Source organism: Pelobates fuscus, chromosome 3 (assembly GCF_036172605.1).
Source record: "Pelobates fuscus isolate aPelFus1 chromosome 3, aPelFus1.pri, whole genome shotgun sequence".
Classification (NCBI taxonomy): domain Eukaryota; kingdom Metazoa; phylum Chordata; class Amphibia; order Anura; family Pelobatidae; genus Pelobates; species Pelobates fuscus.
The window spans coordinates 246,823,529-246,849,687 of record NC_086319.1 but is presented as its reverse complement, the minus strand read 5'-3'; the positions used below and the strand labels follow the sequence as shown (position 1 = coordinate 246,849,687).

Genomic DNA, 26,159 nt, shown 5'->3' with positions numbered 1-26,159 from the left:
CTGTAAGCATGATCACGTTGTATTTGTATGAGTGACTGATTGCTCAGGTAACATCAACTTAATACACTGCCATTTATGCAGTAACATGTAATTACATTTACGTTACTTTAGCTCCATTATAGTAGTGTATGATGAGACAGTAGGCTGTAGTGTTGGCTGTTATGAATTTATTTTCCATTATGTTATTCCTCATGTAATGGCCCTAAAGTTTCTTCAGTGTTTACTGCATAACAATTTGTGGTTTTCTATGGAACAAAAAATGCTGCATTTATAAAAAAGCTTGTGTACTCTAATAAAGATAAATAAATGTAATTGTCGTCATGCCTTTCTGAGAACTAAAAAATCTCTTCAGTTTAATACTTTTCAGAGAAGAACAGATGAAAGGCCATGTATACTTCACTAAACAATGAAAGAATGATCATTATGTATTCATTGCCACATGTATGTAGGAGGTAGTATGTAATAAGACTTTTCAAATTAGTATTTAATGGATCACAATAGGGTCAGGAACACAAACATGTATTCCTGACCCTATAGTGTTAAAACCACCATCCAGTCCCCCTGAGGCCCTCATGCCTCCATAAATATAGCAAAATCTTATTGTATTCAAGCCTGAAGCTGCAGCTCTGCATGTGTAACGAGTATATACCCCTACACGCAGGATCCAGCCTAACAGAAGACAGTACAGAGGAGAGATACGTCTACCGGACCTTAGAGTGGCCGGACTCGACGTAATAGGATAAGACAGAGTCAGGAACGATCCGAGGTCAAGGGCACAAAGAGACAGCGTAAACGAAAACTAGCCGGGGACTGGTACACAGGAATCAGCAAGCCGGCAAACAGTACAGAATAGGATAAAGCGAAAACGAAGTCAGAATACAAAGCCAAGGTCAAATACGGAGAAACACAACTGAACACAACAAGCACTAAAGGGAACTGTAGCAGAAACCACGATAGGGCAAGGAACTAAGGGAAAAGGGTAAGTATAAGTAGCCTTCAAACTAATGTGATTGGCTCCTGTCACTTCCACTCCCCCAACAGGTAAGTGTATGGGGTGATTGGCATGACAGGAGCCAATGGGAGCCTTTTTGCAATTTAGGCTCCCACTGTCTCTTTAAGAGCGCGCCCGAGATTCGCGGCGCGCTCTTAGCTGCAGGCGGGACACGTGACCGCTTCCCGCGGTCACTGCCCGCCTTCCTGTCTGAACAGTCGGACGAGCCGCGCGCGGCTCGTGCAGCCGCAGGACCGCGCGCGGCTTGAAGAGAGGACCGCGTCCGGCCCCCGGATAAGGTAAGTACCGCTACAGTACCCCCCCGAGGACACGCCCTCCGGGCGGGCAGGACCAGGCCTGGCAGGAAAACGCGAATGGAAAGAACGTACAAGGCGGGGAGCATGAACAGCATCCGCAACTGCGCTCCTCAGGCCCATAACCCTTCCAATGTACCAAGTACTGAAGCCGACCCCTAAGAAAACGAGAGTCAATAACAGCAGATACTTCGAACTCCTCATGACCCTCCACAGAGACAGGAGGGGGAGGGGGAGTATGCCGGGTATAGCGGTTGCGTACGTAAGGCTTCAACAAAGAGGTGTGAAATACATTGGGTATACGCAGATTCTTAGGCAGACCCAAGGCATAAGAAACGGGATTAACCTTATGTATAATGCGATAAGGACCAATGAAGCGGGGAGCCAATTTCATAGAAGGCACCCGGAGGCGAATATTCCGTGTGGAAAGCAAAACCCTGTCCCCCACAACATAGGAAGGAGCCGCTCTGCGATGCTTGTCAGCCTGAGCCTTCTGGCGGGCAGCAGAGTCCACCAAAGAACGCTGAACCTGCTCCCAAGTACTACGCAAACCAGTCAAATGCTCATCCAGAACTGGCATGCCCTGAGAGGAGAATGCAGCCGGAAGAACAACGGGATGCTGGCCATAGACAACGTAAAAAGGGCTTTTGCCGGAAGAATCATGAGTGGCATTATTCCGAGCAAATTCAGCCCAAGGAAGCAGGTCAGACCAATTGTCCTGATGGTGAGACACAAAACAACGGAGGTACTGCTCAAGAGACTGGTTGGCACGTTCAGCAGCTCCATTAGACTGGGGATGGTAAGCGGAAGAAAATGAGAGGGAAATACCCATCTCCGAACAAAAGGCTTTCCAGAACCTGGAAATAAATTGGCTACCCCTATCGGATACAATAGATAAGGGAATACCATGTAATCGAAACACTTCTCTAGCGAAGATAAGAGCCAATTCCTTGGAAGTGGGCAACTTGCGAAGAGACACAAAGTGAGCCATTTTGGAAAACCGATCTACTATCATTAGGATGACTGTGTTACCATTCGAAGGGGGTAATTCAACAATAAAATCCATTGATAGATTAGACCAAGGTCTCTCGGGAACGGGCAACGGATGCAACAGCCCACAAGGAACTCTACGAGAGGTTTTCATACATGCACAAGTAGTACAAGCACTTATATAGTCAGTAACATCCTTACGTAAGGTATCCCACCAGAAATACCGAGAAACGGCTGACACTGTTTTGGAAATACCAGGATGTCCAGCAGTCTTAGTATCGTGATAAAGTGACAGAATATCCCGTCTCTCGGGAATGTCAACGAACAATTTATCATTAGGCCTCTCGCTGGGTGCCATGCCTTGTTTCGCTTGTATGGCCTGCAAGAGGGACGAGGAAATAGACAATATAGTAGTTGCTATTATCCTGTCTGGGGGAATGACAGGAGTGACATCAATCTCCTGTTTGTCAATAGTCTCGAATTGTCTGGACAGAGCGTCCGCTTTGGTGTTCCGGTCACCTGGCCTATAGGTGATTATATAATTAAAATGAGACAAGAACAGTGACCACCTAGCCTGCCTTGAAGACAATCTTTTAGCTTCGCTAAGGTAGGATAGGTTCTTGTGATCTGTAAATATGAGAATAGGATCCTTAGTTCCTTCTAGCAAATGTCTCCATTCTTTGAGTGCTAAAATGATAGCAAGGAGTTCGCGATTACCCACATCATAATTCCTCTCTGCCTTGGACATTTGTTTAGAAAAGAAGCCACAAGGATGCAATGGCTTGTCAGGAGACTCTCTTTGGGATAAGACAGCACCTACCCCTATATCGGAAGCATCAACCTCAAGTATATATGGCAATGAGGGGACAGGATGCTGTAAAATAGGGGCAGAGGCGAACGTAGTTTTAAGAAAGTCAAAAGCCTGAAGTGCCTCAGTAGACCAGACACGTGTATTGCCATCCTTTTTAGTCATACGAGTAATAGGCGCTACTATAGACGAAAAACCTTTGATAAAACGTCTATAATAATTAGAGAAACCCAGAAAACGCTGGATGGCTTTCAGACCTTGCGGCAGAGGCCATTCTATGACTGCAGCGAGCTTCTGGGGATCCATCCGAAAACCCTCGGCGGAAATCAAATACCCTAAAAACTGGACCTCGGACTGGTCGAATAGACATTTTTCTAATTTGCAATAAAGACCATTAGCAAGAAGGGTCTTCAGAACTGTTGTAACATGTCTGTGATGAGCGTGAATGTCAGTAGAATATATTAAAATGTCATCCAAGTACACAATAACAAATGAGTGAATAAAGTCCCTTAAGACATCATTAATAAATTCTTGGAACACTGCTGGGGCATTGCAAAGCCCAAATGGCATGACGGTATACTCATAATGACCTGACCGAGTGTTAAAGGCTGTCTTCCATTCGTGGTCCTTTTTAATACGTATCAAATTGTATGCTCCTCTAAGATCTAATTTGGTGAATACCGTAGCATGTTTGAGCCTGTCAAACAATTCTGTTATTAGAGGTATAGGGTAAGCATTTTTGATGGTGATCTTGTTAAGACCTCTATAATCAATGCAAGGTCTTAAATCCCCTTCTTTCTTTGATACAAAGAAGAACCCCGCTCCAGCCGGAGAGGAGGATCTTCTAATAAATCCCTTGTCTAATGACTCTTTAATGTACTCCTCCATGACACGGTTTTCTTGAACCGATAGGGGGTACACCCTGCCCTTAGGAGGTATAGTACCAGGCAACAAATCAATAGCACAATCGTAGGGTCTGTGAGGCGGTAATTTGTCAGCCTCTCTTTTATCAAAGACAGTCTTTAAAGTTAAATACTGAGAGGGTATTGTCGTAGATAAAGGAGGAACAGTAGGAACGTTAATAGAATTCACAGGCGTGACTTCAATAGTACATGACTCATGGCAGGCTTCACTCCATGATTTTATCTGCCCTGTCTCCCAGTCAAAAATGGGATTGTGGGCACGTAACCATGGATACCCTAACACCAACTGTGAAGAGGGAGAGGTGATGACCTGGAACCGAATGGTTTCATAGTGTAGAACCCCTGTGTACATGTGTAGCGGTGCAGTCTCGTGAGTAACAACAGGAGATATCAATGGTCTACCATCTATGGCCTCAACGGCCAAGGGTATCTCCTTCTCCCTGATGGGAATGTTGTTTTTCTTTACAAAACCAGAGTCTATAAAGTTCTCGGCTGCCCCAGAATCAACCAGGGCGTCTATGTTTTCAACTATACAACTCTCTCCCATATGTAAAGAAACAGGGAGAAGCAGTCGGTTAGGAGGCAATGTAGGAGACTTAGAAATCACACCCAAGGCCAGTCCCCTATAAGGTCTTAGGTGCGAGAGTTTTCCGGGAGCAGAGGACACTCCTTTACCATATGGTCTCTCTTACCACAATATAGGCAGAGTCCCTCCCTTCTCCTATGTAATTTCTCAGTATCTGAGAGTTTGGCAACCCCTAATTGCATAGGTTCCTCTTCAGATACTTTAACACTCTCCGGTATATTAACTCTGGGTTGAATAGGTGTAACAAAACGTCTATTCCTGTTCTTAGTATAGAGCCTGTCACGAATCCTATTATCTATATCGATGAGGTAGTCAATAAGGTCCTCTAAGGCAATAGGAAGCTCCTTAGCTGCTACCTCATCCAATATAGAGTCTGATAAACCTTCCATGAAGGCCGTAGTTAACCCATTATTGGTCCAATCGACCTGTGAGGCAAGGGTACGAAACTGTATAGCGTAATCAGCCACAGACCTAGAACCCTGTTTAACCCTCATTAATGCTCTAGCGGCATTCTTAGACCTTTTCATAGTATCAAAAGTCCTGCGAAAAGCTGTTAGGAAACTGTGAAAGTTATGCACCATAGGTCCATTAGCCTCCCAAATAGGGTTTGCCCATTCAAGTGCTTTGTCGGTAAGTTGGTGCATAAAGAACCCAACTTTAGACCTCTCTGTGGGAAATGAACGTGGATACATTTCAAAATGAAACTCTATTTGGTTAATGAACCCTCTGCATGTCTTAGAATCCCCTCCATACCTAGGAGGAGGCGTTAAATGTGCTGTAGCGTTAGGCATAGTCGATACTTCAGGAAGCAGCGGTGCAGGAGGGTTAGGTGCGGTTGCTGGAATGGTTCTAGCTAAGAGCGTCTGGAGAGCCTGAGCTATTTGATCCATACGGTGATCCTGCTCTACAAATCTAGCCTCATGGGTCGCCATCTGTTGAGCTAAATCTGCGGGGTCCATGGCCCTATCGTAATGTAACGAGTATATACCCCTACACGCAGGATCCAGCCTAACAGAAGACAGTACAGAGGAGAGATACGTCTACCGGACCTTAGAGTGGCCGGACTCGACGTAATAGGATAAGACAGAGTCAGGAACGATCCGAGGTCAAGGGCACAAAGAGACAGCGTAAACGAAAACTAGCCGGGGACTGGTACACAGGAATCAGCAAGCCGGCAAACAGTACAGAATAGGATAAAGCGAAAACGAAGTCAGAATACAAAGCCAAGGTCAAATACGGAGAAACACAACTGAACACAACAAGCACTAAAGGGAACTGTAGCAGAAACCACGATAGGGCAAGGAACTAAGGGAAAAGGGTAAGTATAAGTAGCCTTCAAACTAATGTGATTGGCTCCTGTCACTTCCACTCCCCCAACAGGTAAGTGTATGGGGTGATTGGCATGACAGGAGCCAATGGGAGCCTTTTTGCAATTTAGGCTCCCACTGTCTCTTTAAGAGCGCGCCCGAGATTCGCGGCGCGCTCTTAGCTGCAGGCGGGACACGTGACCGCTTCCCGCGGTCCCTGCCCGCCTTCCTGTCTGAACAGTCGGACGAGCCGCGCGCGGCTCGTGCAGCCGCAGGACCGCGCGCGGCTTGAAGAGAGGACCGCGTCCGGCCCCCGGATAAGGTAAGTACCGCTACAGCATGCTGTTTGACTCAGAAAAACAAGCTGTCTGCTGACATCATCAGAAGTGGTAGCCTGATCCAATCACAGTGCTTCCCCATAGGATTGGATGAGACTGACAAGGAGGCTGATCAGGGGCAGAGCCAGCATGATTCAAACACAGCCCTGGTCAATCAGCATCTCCTCATAGAGATTAATTGAATCAATGAATCTCTATGAGGAAAGTTCAGTGTCTGCATGCAGAGGGAGGAGATACTGAATGTTTGGATGCATTTTAGGCAGCCATGACTAGGCTGTAATGTAAACACTGCATTTTCTCTGAAAAGACAGTGTTTACAGCAAAAAGCCTGAAGGTAATAATTCTACTCACCAGAACAAATTCAAAAAGCTGTAGTTGTTCTGGTGACTATAGTTTCCCATTAATTACTCACATGCTTTATTGGAACAAAGATCGGTAGACTAATATATGAATATTTTTTCCCGATTAGCTATAGAAGTTCATATTGGTTAACCGCTACCACTTTCAAGTTCTTCTAAGCATGACAATTATTGGACACACGAGGGTATATGTTAAAAAATAAAATAGTTCTCCTATAATATTTGCATTATCACTCACTTATAGTTGGCTTTTAGATTCTGCTAGAATTAAGGAGGCTAACATTTATTCTTTATATATTTTTTTGTTCCAAGCTAGCATAGTAAGTGATTTTATGAATGCAGTGTGAAATAGTACAGAGAGACAATATAGCAGCAGATTAACACTCAAAAATGAAGGGTGCATGAGCTTCCCCCCTACAGCCAATAAGGCATCTCCCTCCCTGCGGGCCCGCCAATAGGTTGGGCCTTTCACAGTCCAACAGCCAATAGAATGTGTTTCTCCTTATGCAAAGCTGCCCCTTTGCCTGTTGTCATTGGACAGAAGAAGGGTGATACATTATAACAGCTGGGCCAATAATTAGGGCAATTAAAGCTGATTTGTAAAACCTGAAGGTTTATTTTATCCAAGTCTTATTGCCACATGTTGCATATAAATAATGCCATTATCCTCTATCACCTAGAGTCTCAGAAATGGACATTTAGAAAGTAAAATTCCATCTATACCATATCTCTCCAAATATACTTCAGTTTTGGGGTGCATGTTTAAATGTATTTTATCTAGTGTTATGGATGCAGATAGATTAACTTCCTGACTTCGATTAAAGCTTCACCTAACTATTTTATCATGTCCAGCCGGTGCACCGTGTCCCTAGACAGAAATTGAACTTGTAATCTGTAAGTTTCACATTTATCAAAGGTGCTTCAGACAGCAGCGTAAGCTGAATATCGTCTCTGCTTTTTACAAGGCAGCATTAATATCTCAGGTTTTGCCTTCACAGGAAATGCTGTTAGTATTCTGCCCTCGAAGGCTGCCGTCCCACAAGCTTTACACCGGCCTTTTGATTTATTTATTTCCTGAAACCAAATGACAGTGGAATCCCGATAGACAAAACATGCTTCAGCCTTAACACCTTCCCAGTACAAATCGAGACTATAAATTTCTCTTTTTCTGTGAGATGGTCTTTGTAAAAATAAAAAAAAAGGAAGGAGGGGGCAATTTTTACTGAAATGTGCTATCGATAGTTTTTCAATCCCATGATGCTCTTCACAAGCTCAGATCTTTGTAGAAATATTTTGAGGGATGGCTGGCTGTGTGAACATTGCAATGAATTATAGTTTGCTCACTGTAATCGACGTCTGTTGGGGTTTTCTGGCAACCATCGAAAAATTGAGCATTCTGGGTCTTTACTGTGCTGTATTATAAAATACTATAAATTGCCACAAGCAATCCAAGTTCTGAGCAATGTAATAACATAACCAAACTCTAATTAGCTTTGTTGGTAAAGTCACAGTCTGAATCTCATAGGATTATGCCGACAATGATAACATAACTTTTAATGTAAAATTGAACTTATCATCAAATTTTGGATGAGCATGTTTACACTTTTTTTTTTTAATTCTTTATTTTTACTGTGCGTAGTTTTACATACATGTTTGTCGCGCCCCAAAGGCTGGTAACAAACCAAAGAGTTAACAAAGCTTACAATCACCTTTAGGGCATTGATACAACTTGCACATTTTCTTTTTAAAGGTAGATAAACTAACGTTGACAATTGTAAGAATTAACTGTGTTATCCGACGATATGTGCTAAAAAGCAGGCTAGATATAGATGCATAAACAGAGCATAGGCTTCTATTAGTTACACATTACAGTTGAACTTGTTAGCTTAATCTGCGCATTTTATGAAAAGTAGGCAAGCTAGGTAAGTACAGTGCTAGTGGATTAACTGTGTGAGGCATGAGTTAAGAGCACCGAATTGAAAAGAAAAAATCACCTAGTTACATTAGCATCTTAGCTTAATATGCATCAATTCTGGCTACAAGTGATGGGAGTTATAGAAGGAAAAACACTGTATTGGAGGTAAGCTGACTTAACGGAATGCGAGGTGGGTGCATAGTCTGGATGTCAGGTCAGTCCAGTTGAAGATAGTCCTCTCAGCCTGTGCCTGTGGTGGTCAGACCTAATGCGGGTATATTGTCAAATAACTCTCAGTAGCAGGTGTATCCGTTTGGTGGTGGTCACAGCCAGGGTTTCTGTTAGTAGGGCTGTCAGCAATGGGTCTAGCAGCTTCTGCTTTAATTGCCGTCTGTCACAAGGAGCTGGGGTACTTGTCGCTTTAGTATCATGGATGGTGTTGAGCAGTGTCCTTTTCTCCGGCACATAGATAGTCCTTTGTGTGTTTGGGACCCTCTGCAGGTCGAAGTGTCTACGGACCTTCTTGGTTGAGTACCCAGCCGGTTTGTGAGTGCGGGTATGTTGCTTTACGGGTCGCAGTACCCAGATGTAGGTAACGCTGTAATGGGCTGGTCGCTTGGGGGCGTTCTTTCCGGGCACTGCCTCAGTTTGGTCTGCGGCATGAGTTGTCAAGAGCTCCAGTGAGGCACGCTCAGTGAAGGTAGGCGCTGGGTCCTCTGCTGGTGTGTAAGTTTGCTTGTGGTATGACTATTCAGCAGAACGGGAGGTCTCCGCTGTCGCCCCGTCGTGACTGCTGGCAAATGCTATGGGTGGTCATAGCCCTGGCTGTGTGTTGTGGGAGCTTCCCTCAGCGCTCCTTCTTCAGCAATGTACAGGTTAGGTGCCTCGCTGTTGGACATTTTGTAGGGGCCGCGTGGTAGCTATCGGCGGCTAGTCGCCCAGAAGCCCCCGCCGGCCCAAAGGGGGGGGGGGTAAGCGAGGCCAGGGGCCCCAGATTCGTCATGGGTCTCGGTATTTGCCGGGACGGAAAGCAAGGCAGCGGCCATCCGCCCCACTCCTCTCCCGGGTAGGCCTCAGTCTCCCCAGACCTGGAGCATCTCACCAGGACCCGGTCCACCCGTTATCAGGTGCTCCAAATGCACCGGGACACTCCAGGGTCAGGTATCACGCACTTCCAGGGGGTTCCAAGCTGATTATGATGGGTTTTTACCCATTATTAGTCAAGATTCCCTGGAGCCATAGTGACTTGCAGCCTGCTGGCATGGCCGCCTGGCCCCGCCCCCAGCATGTTTACACTTAAACAGTGGTTAAGTGTACTAGTCTGTTTAAGAAAAAATATTCATATATTACATGTTATTACTGCACGGTGAGCCTCTTTGGTTGAAGTTATATTTCTTATTTTTTTTAACCCAATATATCAAGTAATTTACCATAAATCTGATAAGGTAGTTGTTACTTTGGGTTGAAAGAATTTGGAAGTATGAAGCCAGAGCAAAGAAAGAAGGTGTGCCAGTGATATGGTTACATCACTGTTGATACCCAAAGGGCTTAAAAATAGGCTGGGCTCGTTTACAAAAACATGCCAGGCTGACTGGCCATAGTGTTGGCCAGCAGCCCCATGGGCAGCACTTTCACAGACCGTTGTTAAAGTGTTCTGTCTGTGAGCTGAATACACTCAGTACAGGTTGTGCAGTGCCAACATGTGCTCTAATGGTGTGCTCGGACTGTGCCATCTGGGCACAGCAGAAAGCAAACCCGGGTTGGTGAAACAGGATCTTTCATTTATAACTTTCCCACTGAACACAGGATTGTTGGAAGATATACATGCATTAAAATCTGTTCAAACGATAGTATTTCATAAACAAATGATCAACAGATGTTGCTTAGGAGTAATTTTTAGTAATAAAAATTGACCTACCTGCCTTATTCTACGCATATTCTGAATGCCTCATATATCTGAGACATTCATTTTCTTTCAAATATTTTGACCGGTTAAACAATGCAAAATAATTAAAACTATAAAATAAAGAAGTCATAGGTCTCAAATTAATATTTCTGTTAGAAACATTTAAAACTTTTCACATGATTAATCTTTAGAAGTCACAATTAAATCCTGTTGAATTTTGAAAGGTTTTCTAACAGATTGTGATCATTTGAAAAGCTTATCTAAGTATATTAAACCAAGGCTATGGTGTACAGTGTGTATAGTCACAGATTATACAGTGAGCAGGATTGAGTGGGCAAATTAACACTGACAAAATGTTGATCAGTGCAGGCAATTCTTCCACCTTGGCCATGTTCAGTGTCAATTCCACACACCTCACTATTTAATGAATAGAATCCTTTAGCTTCTGCCGACGTAAGGATTATCTGTTGGTTTAGTTATTGTGATGAACAAACCTGTGGGCTTTTGTCCTGTTAACCACATTAGTGAGATAATGTTCTCTGCCCATGGGTATGTTATTAACTGAGCCTAGAACAATAGCATCTTAAAAACTCAAATTCAATAAAAATTAAATACATTTGATATTCAGCTGTATGCTATAAAACGTGTTAAGTACTTTTGTAAAAGACATTAGAAGTTAGTGTGCATTTTGTCTTCTGTACTAATTATTTTAGCTTACAGGAGTGGTGGCATAATTAGGGATCAGATGCATAACTATATAAACATTTCTTACTAATATAATATTATTATTTATAAAGTGCTGACAAATTCTGTAACACTGTATAATTGATATTGAGCTGTATGCCATATCCAGCAGGAAGAAGATGTCCTTAAGTACTGGCAGATCTTTTTTTTGCACAATTTGATAACGTAACTGAAGGTTAGCTGTGGTGTTGTGCAATTTAAAAACAAAATACTGAAACTTTTGAATAACTTTATTTACACCATATTCCACACTACTGAAGCGCAGCAAGAGCATATAATGCACAGATTAATGTAACTCCTTTGGTGCTGTGCATGGAGCACGGGCAGGATGCTTGCCAATGTGTGGCACTTATGTATAAGTGTATCTGAAGCATCACAGATCTTGGCATTGCTCTGTGTGTGAGATAAGTGTGGGCTTGCAGAGCAAGGAACTGCTATCAGAGGAGCAATTATTGCTCTGAAAAGAAAATGCTAATAATATAATTTGTATTTTTGTTTTTATGACACACATTTAAAGGGGAGCTATCACTTTTCAGGATTTGTAATACTATGTTTACTTATCCCTGTATTTAATAAATATGTACTTGTATGGTGTGGAAAATAAAATGAAATGTAGAATTCCACAACTCTTTATCCTGTAACTTGGAGCCACCATCTTAGCTCCCTGTCATTTGTTGTTATAAGCTCTGTCGTTTTCACCTCACAGTCAGCATTAGGAAATTTTAAAGGGAAGAGGGAAAATGGAACAATCAGGATAACTCATTAAAGTGAAAATTCAAAGTGCATTCAATGTGAATTTCAAATTTAAGATCATAATAGCCAAACTGGAAAAATCTTTTGTCAGCAAAGCTTCCAGTTAGTCTATTTCGGTCTAAAATTTTCACTTTAATTATTTGAATTCTCACTTTAGTGAATAACCCTTATTGTTTCATTTATCCTCTTCATTTCAAATGGTTAATTCGGCCTTGCCTTCTCTGAACTGGAGTATATTGTAATCTACTAAAACCTTAAAAAAACTATAAATGTAAAGGAAAACAGAGCATCTCATAAAAAGATATACACAACTTATAGATGATTTCAAGTATTTTATTCAATGGTATAAGTTCAAGAGAAATTACAGTTTCCGTTTAAAATATAGAAAATATAGGGGTTAGAAAATATGCAGCTTTTGATGTCCTATTGCCTGCATTTGTATAATAATCATTTGTCATGTACTTCCTGCAGCTTATTACCATTGCTGATGATTTCTGTGGCTTGGACATGAATGCCCCACTTGGAGTATCGGAGATGGTTCGAGGGATCCCCATCTTCACAGAGGACAATGATAGAATGACCTCTGTTATTGCCTACGTCTACAAGAATCACTCTCTGGCGTTCGTGGGTACCAAGAGTGGCAAGCTGAAAAAGGTAGGATCCTTGGTGAACAGAATTACAGGGCTGGTATTTCCAATGCATTACAATCACGAGTTGTCTGAAGGTCATTATTGCATTTCAGTAATGTATATAACTACATACAGACAGTTGCCTGTAGACAGAGAACAGGTTTCGTCACCAATGGTTTATTATGGATTTGAGGATATGAATGGTTTCTAAGTAACAACAAAATAGGCATTATATTAGATTGACTATATGCACTATAATTAACCAGTATAATTCAAAATAACATGGAATTGCTCTATTCATATGAGATAGCATAACCGTATTGTAGACTGGAAAACCATTGCTTATTTTTCACCAAATTTGGAATTGGGAAGAATAAAAAAACAAAAAACGGAAGAACTGAAGATTTAGGGTAGAATAAATTAACTGGAAAATAATTAGATATAATATTTTTTTCCAGTGTGGCTATTTTCCCTTCAATTTATAATTTCCTTAACAGTTTAATGAATAGAGTCCCGCTATATCCCATTAGCCAATGGCAGCCTAATATTGGACAATGTATCCCTTACATGTGACACATTGTTGTGATCCAAATGTATCATAGAAGTGTCTTTCTGTCGGAAAAGGGCCTAACCCAGTCTGTTTCCTGAAATTAGAAAGAACTCTGATACAAGAGTAGCAAATAAGATTATGGGAAGAGCACATCAAACAAATATGTCTTTCTGGTGTGCCCTTATTTAAAGTACGACACAGACACACTCAAACACTCACACAATAACACAAACTGTTTGCTTTGTTGTTTTATTCACCAATGTCATGATGACACTTTTTTTTTTTTTAAATTAAAACGGTATAAAGGTCCTCCTACACTCATTTTGATAACATCATTAAAAATACCACTAATGCCATACCCTCTGGATACTTCCTTCTCCATCATAACCCAGTTACTGCATAGATCCTTGCATTTAAGTAATAATCTGCTTGAAGTTTGCTTTGTGTTATAACCACACAGAAGTTAATACATCTAAGTATATGCTAAGATATCAAAGGTTATTTTATGAGTATTAAAAAGTTACTGTCACTTCTCAGGATTTTTAATACTGTGTTTACTTATTTCTATATTTCACAAATATGTATTTGTGAGATGTGAAAAAAACATATCGGCTGGATAGGGCAGTGGAAATGTCACTGGGAACACAGCTTCGAATCCCGGTCAAACCACCTTACTTGTATATTGTCCCTCGGCAAGGCACCAAGATATATATATCTGCCTACCTAAAATTATAGGTTGTAAGCTCATTTGGACAGGGCCTTCGACTATCTGCATTCTATAACTGTAAAGGAATATGTTGGCGCTATACTCATGCTAATAATAGCAAAATTAAAATATAGAAATCCACACCTCTTTATACTGCAAATTAGTTCCTCTTGTTGCTCCTGGCAGTCAGAATGGATAAATTATACAGAGGAGGAGAAATTAAACAATCTTTCTATTTCTTCTAATCATTTTCAGTGTCTTTGTCTGGACTGAACTAGATTATGATATAATTTGCTAAAATCATTGATTAATACATTTAAAAGAAAAACATGCATTTTACAAACAAAGGTTTACCCAAATTATATGGGATGTTTTTTAAAATGTTTTTTTTATTCAGTGATGTAAATCCAGAGAAGTGACAGGTCCTCTTTAAGGAATTTTGATCTCTGACTCTATGATACTCGTTTTACTTAAGTCTACCAACACTGGCCCACTGCGGCCTCTACAATGCATGGGCAGCAAGCCACATGCACAGCTTTCCATAAATTCTATGTGATTTCTGAAGACAATTTGGACCAGAAATGAATGTCATGCTTAAATGATAGCAAATAAATGATTGACTGTGTGAATGAATTGTTGTATTTTACAGGGTTGTACGGCTCTGATTTAATGTTGACCTACTTCTGAGACAAATTGAAATAACTACTATCATAAAATAAAAAGAGACCTGCTGTCTAATGAGCAGCTTCCTGTCATGATGTTTATTTCCCATAGATCATAAAGAAAGCATGAAACGTAATTATTAACACTTTCTATGCAGCCATCCCCCAGTATAAACAGCTCTGTCTGCTGACCGGAAGAATCACTCAGAGATGGGTTGCTTTGTTCTATTGTAAAAATCAGATTCATTCCCACTGAATCCATCTCACTATGCTCACTTTGTTTAGGATATTGTCATATTCAATAGTGAAATAACATTTTATGAACCATTTACACTACTTTATCACTATTTACACATGTTTGGAAGTGTGTAGCCAAAACCAATATATGTTTGATGTGCTATTTCAGCATTTCCCCAATTCAGATGAAGTTCTTAGAAAGAAGAAAAATTGAAAAGTGGTCTTGGCTAAGGGCTACTTCCCTACCCAGAATTGCATTATTTCACAGATTGATTGACACCTTTATTTGCAGTATTTAAATATATTTCCAAAAGCTAATGTTACTGAGCAGCTATATTAGTCCAACGATATTGGTGTAAAAAAACAAGTATTCTAGTATCAATTTATATTAATTTAATTCAATTCTAAACAGGCTTTCAGTGCATGTATCTTTCATCAATGGCGGATGCTCTATACTTGATAAAGTAAGGGTCTCCTGAAAGCTTGTCTTTCCAACCTTCTGTTAGTCCAATACAAATACATTACAAGATACTGCAATATCATTTTACCCTTTGAAGTACCAACAAGATGTATGAGATGCGTTTATCACACTTCTAGAACTTAAAGTGCTAAAGGAACACTACAGGCATTATAACCACTGCCGCTACCCAACCCCCCATTTAAAGTGTTTGTTTTAGAACAGTTTTATTTCTTACCTAGGGTCCGCTGGGTGCTGCTCCCCGCCACCACTAGTTCCTATTTAGAGCCGGAAGTTCCCTACCTGAGCTATACCAGGATATATATATATATCTACTGTATATATAAAACATTCTGTGCCCACTGTTGCAATACTGAACTGCATTATTTCTGTTGTCAATCAATGAATTTAGTGAGGGCATTATACTTGTAATTTGCTTGCAAACAGTTCACATTAATGGAGTTCTGTCTTAATTACACTGTTTTGTTTATGGGGGCACCATACGTCCTGTCAATAAGCTTGACCATTCGATCTATAGCATTGTCTTAAGTGGAGAACTTTCAGTCTCCAAGTTTAAAACCACAGCACAAGACATTAAGTCATAGCCGGCTCATTATGAAGGATAATCTTATTAATTTTAGGTGCTGCCATGAAGAATGCATTAGCATTTTAAGGCTGAGAGATGATTTGAGGATAATAGACTTCTTGTCATATACGATAAGGGATGTTGATTCACAGAAAGTGTTACAAGCAGGCTGTTGGAAATCAAAACAGGAAGGTTAATTTAGTTTAATGCTCTTATGTGAATCATTTCTCTGCACCCACAAGTATGTTGTGTATGGGAAATAGTTCAGACTTAGCATAGCAAATCCATAATGCCCAGCTTGCCAGGAAAGGCATGCACATTATTTTCTTTGCGTAGCTAAAACCTATTCCTTTCAGACCTTTTTTTTCTGTATTTTTCTGTAATACAGCACTCTGCAATTCAGGCAGATTAAGAAGTCTTTATGTGTCAATAATTACATTCCTTCTTATTAAGTCCAACATACATACACCCTTCTATATTGAGAAATACTTAGCTCAGATTCATGTGAGTGAGTTTCTATATGATTCTCTTTACAATATACTATTTCTTATGTTTTTCACATAAATATTACAATAAATTAGACTCCTTATCTTCGTGCGGTGACTGTAACTGCACAAATTTATATTTATATAGTGCTGGGGGGCTCAGGGTTATGGGAGTGATCATATGCTTTCTGTTTTTAGTACACATATGTAATTCAGTGTTGTTCTTTTACATGTCAGGATTTTAAACCTTCTGTCATTTACCTGATTCCAGCGCCTATGTTCCTCGGCGCTGGTTCAGGCTCCGCCTCTGCCAATGTTAGCTGGCGGGGTGACCTAATGCGCATGCATGGCGATAGCTGCACTCACATTAGGTCTTCCCTACCATAGGAAAGCATTATGCAAGGCTTTCCTATGGGGTTTTGATTGACGCTGGATGTCCTCATGCACAGTGTGAGGACGTCCAGCGTCAGTTAGGCGACCGAAAGACGCCTAACCACCCAGGAGACCCTCTAGTGGCTGTATGGTAAAGAGCCACTAGAGGTCGAGCTAACCCTTTAAGGTAATTATTGCAGTTTCCTGGAAACTGCAATAATTACCATTGCAGGGTTAAGGGGACTGGGACACAGCACCCAGACCACTTCAATGAGCTGAAGTAGTCTGGGTGCCAATGGTGTCCTTTTAAGGTGGAGCTGCTTAGTTTCAGCTCTTCAATTCATAGAAGAGAGAGATTACAATCTCCCCAGCTTTACTACAAAGTGACCCCCTCCACTTTACCAGGCCCCATATAAAAGTAGAACATTCACCACTTTGATGATAGACCTGATTATCACATGTAAAAGAAAAGATCTATAATTCTGGGCTGCTGTATTTGCTGCATTGACAGATAGCCATTACAGTTTGTAATCTTATTAAACCTGTGAGTGCAAGAATCAGAGAAGGAGGGGTGAAGAACTCTGTGTTAAAGTGATTAATACTAATTTGTGATAACACATGAGAAAAAAATTAAACAGTGTACACAGGGCAGCACAACAAATATAAGATCCAGATTAATAGCCTCCGTTTTGGCATTTCCATATTTCTGATCGCTCAGAGCATCAGCATTTTGGAGAAATGCCCATTTCAATGAACTGTTTGTTTTATTACCTGTAGTTAATCACCATAGCACATATCTGCAATAATCAGAAATGAAACATACCCACATGGGAATAATTCCACGACAGATATGAGCCAAGAAGATGATGATGACCATATAGAATGATGTGTTTACAAAATCAATAGAACTATCAGCAGATACAGGATTTCTGAACGGGTTAAGTCATTCTGTCTTCTATGAAGCATTTGTGGCTAAATTGTATTGCAGTTGCTGATGCTGACTCCCTGTTCTTTGGAAAGTCTTTGTTCAGCTTGGCTGGAGTCCCTACTCTTTTTATTTCCCTTTACAAACCTGGACTTGACTGCAGTGAACATTCTAACAAAGAGAATTGATTAAGCAAATAAACACCAGGAATAGGTAGTGCGAGCTAGCAATACAGGACGCATGCTCTGTGCATTGACATTAGTCTCTTTAAATCGGAGACTCCACATGTGTAGAAGCATACACAGGGTGCACTTACAACATCTATAAAGGCATTCATATACACCTGGTCTAAAATGGCAAATTACCAATAATTACAATGTTTGTGGTTGTGGCTGGATGCGTGATGGGGTTTCGCTATTCTGCAGTTTTATCACCTGCAATGTATCCATTTGTATAAGCTCGTTTGAGTAGGACCGTCTTCACCACTGTCAATACTACTATTCTGTGTCACTCATAATTAAATATCTCTTTGCATAATTGTAAGGAGCTGCAGAAAGCGGTTCTATTGCACAAATGATAATAATAAAAATAATAATACATTATTAAGTGCATTCCAACAAGATCAATATATTACACAAACTCAGCTCTAAACACAAGTGCCATTCTTTACAGACCCAAATATGAGTTCCTGCTGTAAAGCTCTGCTATACCTTAATATATACCAAAGATTATCACACCCTAGAAAAGTGTGAGATTAGTCTAGTCAAGATGGACTTTTAGGGAATTTTAGTAATTTATTCTGTTGTAACAAGAGAAATCAGTATTATGTTCCGGCAAAGGGTGAATTACTTAAGCTGTGTATATTGCATTTTCATAAAATGGATTTATCGCCAAAATAACTATCTAGGTAATGTTAACATTTTAAACAGATTCAGCAGCTTTCAGATCCTTTTTATTGAGATGTTTCTATTTACTTTATATGTCTCTACTATAGGAATCTTACTCCAACAATTTGTTGCTTGTTGTGAATTCTATAATGTTTTTGCTAGAGCACGGCTCCAGATAGATATCAAGCACCATAGCAACTCCTAGGTTATGGTACAAAGATGTCCCCAGTCACTGTATCCCCTGCACACATTGGTTTACAACTCTAGTGTTTTGCTGCTGCTGGAAATATCATCTACTGCTAATTCAGTTATGATTAAAATTGTGTAGAATTCTATATGTTGTCATTATGTATGTGGTCCTGTGCGCCAGCCACCATTAACTATTGGTAGCAGCTGATTTGGATTGAATGTCAGGTCATTGCAATAGGAAATTGTTATGATGTAAAGCATATACGGAAGACCAAAAAAATCCACATATACAGGCACATGCTCTTCCCAGGAGGGTGAAAGACCTGACTGACACACTCTCTACTTTGTTGCTCTGCAATGGAATCAGTGTAGTCATAAAAAGTTTTACAACCATGCAAGATGAGAGAAATTGGGAGAGAGGTAAGCAGCCTCCTGCTAACAGCTTGCACATGGCTGTCATGTGTTACGTGCCCCACGGGAACAGTGAAAGGTGTAGGGTTTCTGAGACTCTATATATATTTAGGAATCAAGCATTGCACTTCAATAGGCAGGGATCTCTGTGTGCGGCTGCAATTAACAGCAACCTACAATCTCGTTCTGACAAATTAGAACATTTTCATGAGCTCATTTTTTATAAACTGTCGCTCCTGTTAGAAAAGGGTAGATGGGGGTGGTGAGGGAGTGTCACAGTCAGAAGCAGACTTGAACGTATCTGAGCAAAAAAAAAAAAAAATATAGCTGCACAAGCAGACATCAGATACTTTATCTTCTGGGTTCAACATGTGCAGCAATTTCAATGCAGTACATGTAATGCTGCGATACTCTACTGTGCGGCAGAATATGTATACAGCGTGGCTGACTCTACTTAGGGAGGCTTAAACACTAGCCCGCACCATAACCCTAACCCTAAATCTAGCCCTAGCCCCAAATATATCAAGATAGATAAAATATATGTAACAATGAGAAATATTTTAAGGGATTCTGGATTCATTCTATTTTCTGCCATGTGCTTTAACAGTATTACCTGAAATAAGTGTCAGGGATACAAATGCCCACCTTGCAATGTGAGGGCTCAAAGTTGAAGTTTCCACCCTGCTGGCATGCCTATTTGACTAAAATCGATTATCTCAGGCAATCCAATGCTTTTTCATTGGAAAACATTAGGAGGCTAGTGCGCATATGCTGCAAAAACACTGCACTGCGCCGATCAGATGGTCAGTATCAGACCATGTGATAGAGGTATTAAAACCCTGCAATGTAAACATTGGTGTTCCTACATAATGGCAATGTTTCAGCTGCAGAGTTAAAACTAGAGGGACAATTCACCCAGCACCCTTTGTTGAGAGGAAGTGATCTGGGTGCCTTTAGAGCTACTTTAACCGTATTTACCTAATTGGACACTGTGAATTGTAGAATACCAAGATCTTAGTCTTCATGACATACATGTCCAGGGCTAAACAGCACTGATGTGATTTGCATTCCAAAGCGGTAGCTGCGATTTGGTGCACAAGACATACAGGTACTCTCACAGACAAGATAAAGAATACCTGCACTGACGTTTACAAATTTGATAGTATTATTTTTTTACAAATCGCTTCAATTCTAAGTGAGAGATTTATTGTACACAGGGACAGAGGACCTCTTTGCACCATCACTAACTAGGTTAGCAAGCGTGAGCACAGGTAGTTGTGGTGGCTAATGTGTATTATTTTCATAACACAATATATATCTTCAGGAAAAATAAGTGCATAGTATCCATGTGTTCCTATTTAGGAGGGACAATCCCTATTTTGGGCCCCAACCCCTCTTTTCTATCCTACTGTCAACTCTTTTATAGAAGCTGAGTTTATAACAGAGCTCCACAGCAATAATACTCACAGTAATGTGTCTTTAAATGTGTTTAGAAATCAGTCTGTGTAAGTATGATACCTTGTTCTAAATGATATTTTAGCTATATAAATTGTTTCTAATAAGTCTCCTAGAATTTCTCATCAACTGGCCAAACCTCCACTCATACCCCTAAAATGAAAGTGCCCCCTTTGTCAATTTGACATCCTGGGAGGTATGTAACAGAATAAGTTAGAGAATGTGAACGTTTCACACAAACCGTGAAATATAACAATTACAGATATAGTGACTCTATTACTAATATCTTAAGTTTATCTGTAAATTAAAGTTTAATTTGTGCCATTTTAAAGGATGACTATAGGGTCAGGAACACAAACATGTATTCCTGACCCTATAGTGTTAAAACCACCATCCAGTCCCCCTGGGCCCCTCATGCCTCCATAAATATAGCAAAATCTTACTATATTCAAGCCTGAAGCTGTAGCTCTGCATGCTGTTTGCCTCAGAAAAACAAGCAGTCTGCTGACATCATCAGAAGTGGTAGCCTGATCCAATCACAATGCTTCCCCATAGGAATGGCTGAGACTGACAAAGAGGCAGATCAGGGGCAGAGCCAGCATGATTCAAACACAGACCTGGCCAATAAGCATCTCCTCATAGAGATGAATTGAATCAATGTATCTCTATGAGGAAAGTTCAGTGTCTGCATGCAGAGGGAGGAGATACTGAATTTCTGGATGCGTTTTAGGCAGCCATTACCCAGGAAGGATCTCTAACAGCTATCTGAGGAGTGGCCAGTGAAGTTATCACTAGGCTGTAATGTAAACACTGCATTTTCTTTGAAACAAGCAGTGTTTACAGCAAAAAGCCTGAAGGTAATGATTCTACTCACCAGAACAAATTCAATAGGCTGTAGTTGTTCTAGTGACTGTAGTGTCCCTTTAAGCCTTCCGAAGAACTTTTAGCAGTGTATTCCTGCTTTCTGAAATCCCAGCCAGAATCAAAGCATAATTGAACTAAATTATGAATATGAAAATAAACACTATTGTCAGTGGGCTCTTATCACTGACACACAGTCCAGCTGAAAAGTCCAGTACCTGCGTGTTGGTCAGAAAATTGCAGTTGATAGGTTGTTTGTTGTTGTTTTGTTTTTGTATTGTTTTTATTTTTCATTGTGAATGACAAAGTTGCTATTGAAATGGTCTGTGTTAATGTAATTAACTTTTCGTTCGTGAGATATTAATACTGAGACATCAAGCCTCTGTGCTGCAGTTTTCACCATGTGCCTCTAACTAGATTCATTCTTAGCCTGTGCATTTCACCCTGATGTGCTTTACAATGTGGAACTATTCCTTTTCAAGAACACAGCCCAGCAATCCATTATTCTTCTACAACTACATTAACACTTTGCTTCAACTGCATTGTCCAAGAGTCAGATCCATGGCAACATGTTCTCTTTAGGTAATCAGTTTAGCTTTAATTCCGCAGCTCCAGGTCTCAAATGATGACAAAGTGATCCAATTTAACTGTCAGGCACTTCCTCTGATACCCATGTGGAAGGGCTGCTGATTGTATGTGACATTGTGAATGTGCATTAACCCCTTCACTGCCGGATAACAGAGCCAAGTAGTTTTAACTAATTAAGCCTGCCTATTTATTTCTGTGTCACTCACTGACTCCATTAATGTTGTTTCTTATACATCTTAATTTAATTTGTAGTTGAGCCAGAACTTGCATATAATTAAAGTACTGCTATTGGTTACATAATAGAAAGACCAGTGTTTTTCCTTATTCTGTTGATAACTAAATAAATCCAGCATTTATACACTGCATGACATGTACACTTTTAACAATGTCACGTGTAATACCAAAAATATGGTATTTGCTAAGTATACCTTTAGTGGCACACGTTTGAATCTTGAAGTGCAAGAGGCAAATTGCAGAGGGTTAAATCGATGAATGTATTAGCTCATCTTGCTATAAATAAAAGGCGAGACAAAATGATTGGAGAGGTGGCTTGAAAAACACAATGTATTTTGTTTCATTTGATGCACCATTCTAACTGACTCAGTTCCTTCCCAATAGACTATCATTAGCATATTTGATTAAACTTCCTACTTATCAGTGAGTAGGAATAACATAAAGACTGAGATAAAACGCCAGTGTCTGGGTGCGTGCTGCGTCTTCTTATCCGCTGATCTGTTTATCCTTGGCTTATTGTTGACTTTCTCAACGGGTATTTCATCTCATTTATTTCATTTTCTTTTACTTTTTTTTTTTATCAAGTTTACTATTTTCCCAATAGGGTGTTATTTTAGCATTTGGATAACACAGGCCACATTTATTTTGGTAACGCATGAAATGTACTCACACTGCAAGAGTCTGCTCAAATTGCAAGAAAATGGCCTACCACTGTTCGCTTAAAGGGTTAAGTGAAATCAGCACAAAGGATTTTATTTTCATTGTTTTAACAATTTGCATAATGCCATATTATGCACAACGTAACCATTCTTTTTATATATATATATATATATATATATATATATATATATATATATATATATATATATAATCAAACCAGGAATAATTGGGTTGCACTCACGGTCTTGGATAAAAAGTTATAAATTTATTCCATAAATTGATGCAAAATCGACGTTTCGGTCCTCTCAGGGATCTTCCTCAGGATCAAATGGATCAAATTTATTTTTTGAGCAAGAGTGCATGGACTATTCCATTTTTTGTATATATATATATATATATATATATATATATATATATATATATATATATATGTATAAAGCAAGAAACCAGCACAAAATTAGATTTGTTAAAAATCAACTGTGTTCAATCTGTGTTGCTGTGTTGATTACAAGTCAATTTTCTATTTCTGTAACAAAACAAAAAAAGCCATTAATACTAATTACTCATACTAATCTTCTCTAAGTCATGAATTTAAATTTGAATTGCGAAATTTCAATTAAAGTAGCCAAGCTCTGACTATAAATTGAGTTGGGAAATTTTTTCAGATCTGCTGTTGTCACCGAACTTTCGCAATTCAGTTTTCAATTCGCTATAGTTCAGAGTTCAATGAATAAACCCACAAAATGAATTACTAAGTGGTGAAAAACACAGTATTTCATGTCTAACATTGTTGCTAAAATTATGTGGTTTTGCCCATTTCCTTTGGTACATATTTGTTGAGGTTCTTTGAAAGATTTTTAGTCCCACTGGAAAAGGTGTCAAATTCCTACACACAGTTTAATTATTTCTGCTTATTATAACACACCTTTACCATATGTTTACATCCACTTCACACCAATTTTGGACTCTTTAAAAAGAAGAACATAATAGATTCTCGTTCCCTACTCCAATTTCCCCAGTATAGAGCATGTTTATCATCTTAAAAAACAACACCATAAAGATTAGCAGCGATGGCTAATCTTTATTGTGTCGATGTTTGTGTATTGTATTTTCCCATGATGCTCTCCAGCACTCCTTCAGAATTATGGGAATTGTAGCACACAAATGACACTGCTCTCAAGAGTGAAATCTCTGAACTCTTTCATAATGAATCATTTTTATTATTTTTGTCATTAGAACTAATCTTGACAGCACACCAATTTTATGTAGTAAAATAAAAAAAATAAACATTTATTTCACAATTTAGCAACTTTCAAAAGGTATTGTTTTATTTGTTCATACATATGCACTAATTTGCCTTTATTTCTATTTTTTTATTCAGGTCTTGCACTTTTTACACATACTGCATTACATAAAGGTTATTTTTAGAAAACAGTTCCATGTTATATATGTGTTTGTTTATGTATACTATATATAAAGGAAATGATGAATGAGGTGAATATCATCTCACCTCTTCCAGTTTTCCAGTTATCACCATGCTATACTGTGCGTCTGAGCTAGGGATTTATTTAAGTAACATATTTAAATTACAGTAAGTTTTTATAAGTATTACTGGATATAATTAGATATTGCAACTTAAAATATCTACAGAAGACATTGCAACTGGAGTGTGTGTGCCAATTACCATGGCGGAATACCAGTGATGTTCTGACAACCTGCTGAGCTGGAAATAGGGCTCCAAATGATGTCAGACTGTAACCAGTGTAATAGGTAGAAAGCTGCGTATAACTAATTTAATTGGTGTAAACACCTAAAGTTGTTGATTCACTAAAAAAAGAGTGAGTAATGGTGAGATGACAACCACTTTTACTAAATACTTTTAGACCACTTAGCCAAGTTGCATAAATACCAAGAGTCCAAAGTTAGGCAGGACAGTCTCGAATTTGATGTCCTGTCCATCCAACTCAGGTCTGGTCTCTGTTGTGCCTTCTTCTGTAGACATTAGAAACCAAGTCCCCAAATACAGGGCCGGTGCTACCATAAGGCGGCAGTGGCGGCCGCCTCAGGGCGCACTGACCCGAGGGGCGCAAAGATGTCCGAGTGACCGGCGGGACCACCGAGAACTCTGTTCCTTGCACTCAGCAATGCCATGGCAGTAACTTACCAAGCTGGCTGGTTGTGTGATGGGGGGAAAAACATACAGCCACTGAGGTAGGGGGGTGGAGCAGCGAGGAGCAACTGCGGCCCATCTCTTCATGAGCTAAAGGCCGCTGGGATACGTGACATCATATCCCGGTGGCCAACTGCTGTGGAGAGCGGATGGAAGCTACTATAGTGCAGCAACACCTGGGGACCTCTATTTAGAAATTATAAGAAACAGTAAGTCTGTGTGTGTATGCGTTGATGTATTTAAGAGTCAGTGTGTGTGTGTGTGTTAGAGCCACTGTGTGTGTGTGTGTGTATAAGCTGTATGTGTGTGTGTTAGAGCTAGTGTGTGTGTGTAAGAGTCAGGGTGTTTGTGTGTGTGTGTAAGAGTCAGGGTGTGTGTTTGAGTCATTGTGTGTGTTTAAGAGTCAGTGCGTGTTTATGTAAAGGCAATGTATGTGTGTAAGAGCCAGTGTGTAAGAGCCAGTGTGTGTGTGTAAGAGTGAGTGTGTTTCTCTGTGTGTAAGAGCCAGTGAGTGTGTGACACAAGGGGGTAAAGAGACCACAAAATTAGGATGAAGACACAAAAACATGAAAAGAATGCCAAACAGGAGATACAATATACAAAAAGGTGTCAAGATGCACAAAAGGGGCAAAAGAATGGGTAAGAGGGGCAAAAGGAGGGATATTAGACAGACAGTTGAAAAAAACATTTTGGGGTAGCAAAATGTGTCTTCGCCTGTGTAGACAGAAGTCTTTGCACCGGCCTGCCCAAATAGCACATTATTCAATGCTTTTGTGCTGTGCAATGTGCATTCAGTTTATGAGCTGAGCACTATGGAATTGCTTTGTTAGTGTGCATCCTTGAAAGGGGATGGCCAATAGTGGCTGCCAGTCTGCTTGAACTGCATTGCTGATTGACTAACTGGCTCCCTTTCTGAGTGGACCCTACCCATTTATACCCTTTGCACATCACCTCTTTCCAATCACAAATTTGTATCTTACAATGTTGGGCAGTATGAAGTTTGAAAAAAATAAATGTTTTATTTCGGTGTTACATTTTTTTAAACTGGTTAACTCATCACAAATAGCTATTAAATGATATGCCCCAAGCTGAGATTTACGTATGACCTATTTTCTTTCTATTTATCTGCCCATTTTTCCATGCATCCACCTGCCTATACGT

The 26,159-nt window shown here is 40.0% G+C and overlaps 1 protein-coding gene across 1 annotated transcript in view; it reads left to right on the top strand.

Annotated features, from left to right (window-relative positions):
* Positions 1-26,159, top strand: part of PLXNA4 (plexin A4) — a 673,785-nt gene that overhangs the window by 98,498 nt on the left and 549,128 nt on the right. The window contains exon 3 of the mRNA XM_063448298.1: positions 12,406-12,588. Within this exon, the coding sequence (XP_063304368.1) occupies positions 12,406-12,588 (183 nt within the window). The remainder of the gene's footprint in view (positions 1-12,405; positions 12,589-26,159) is intronic.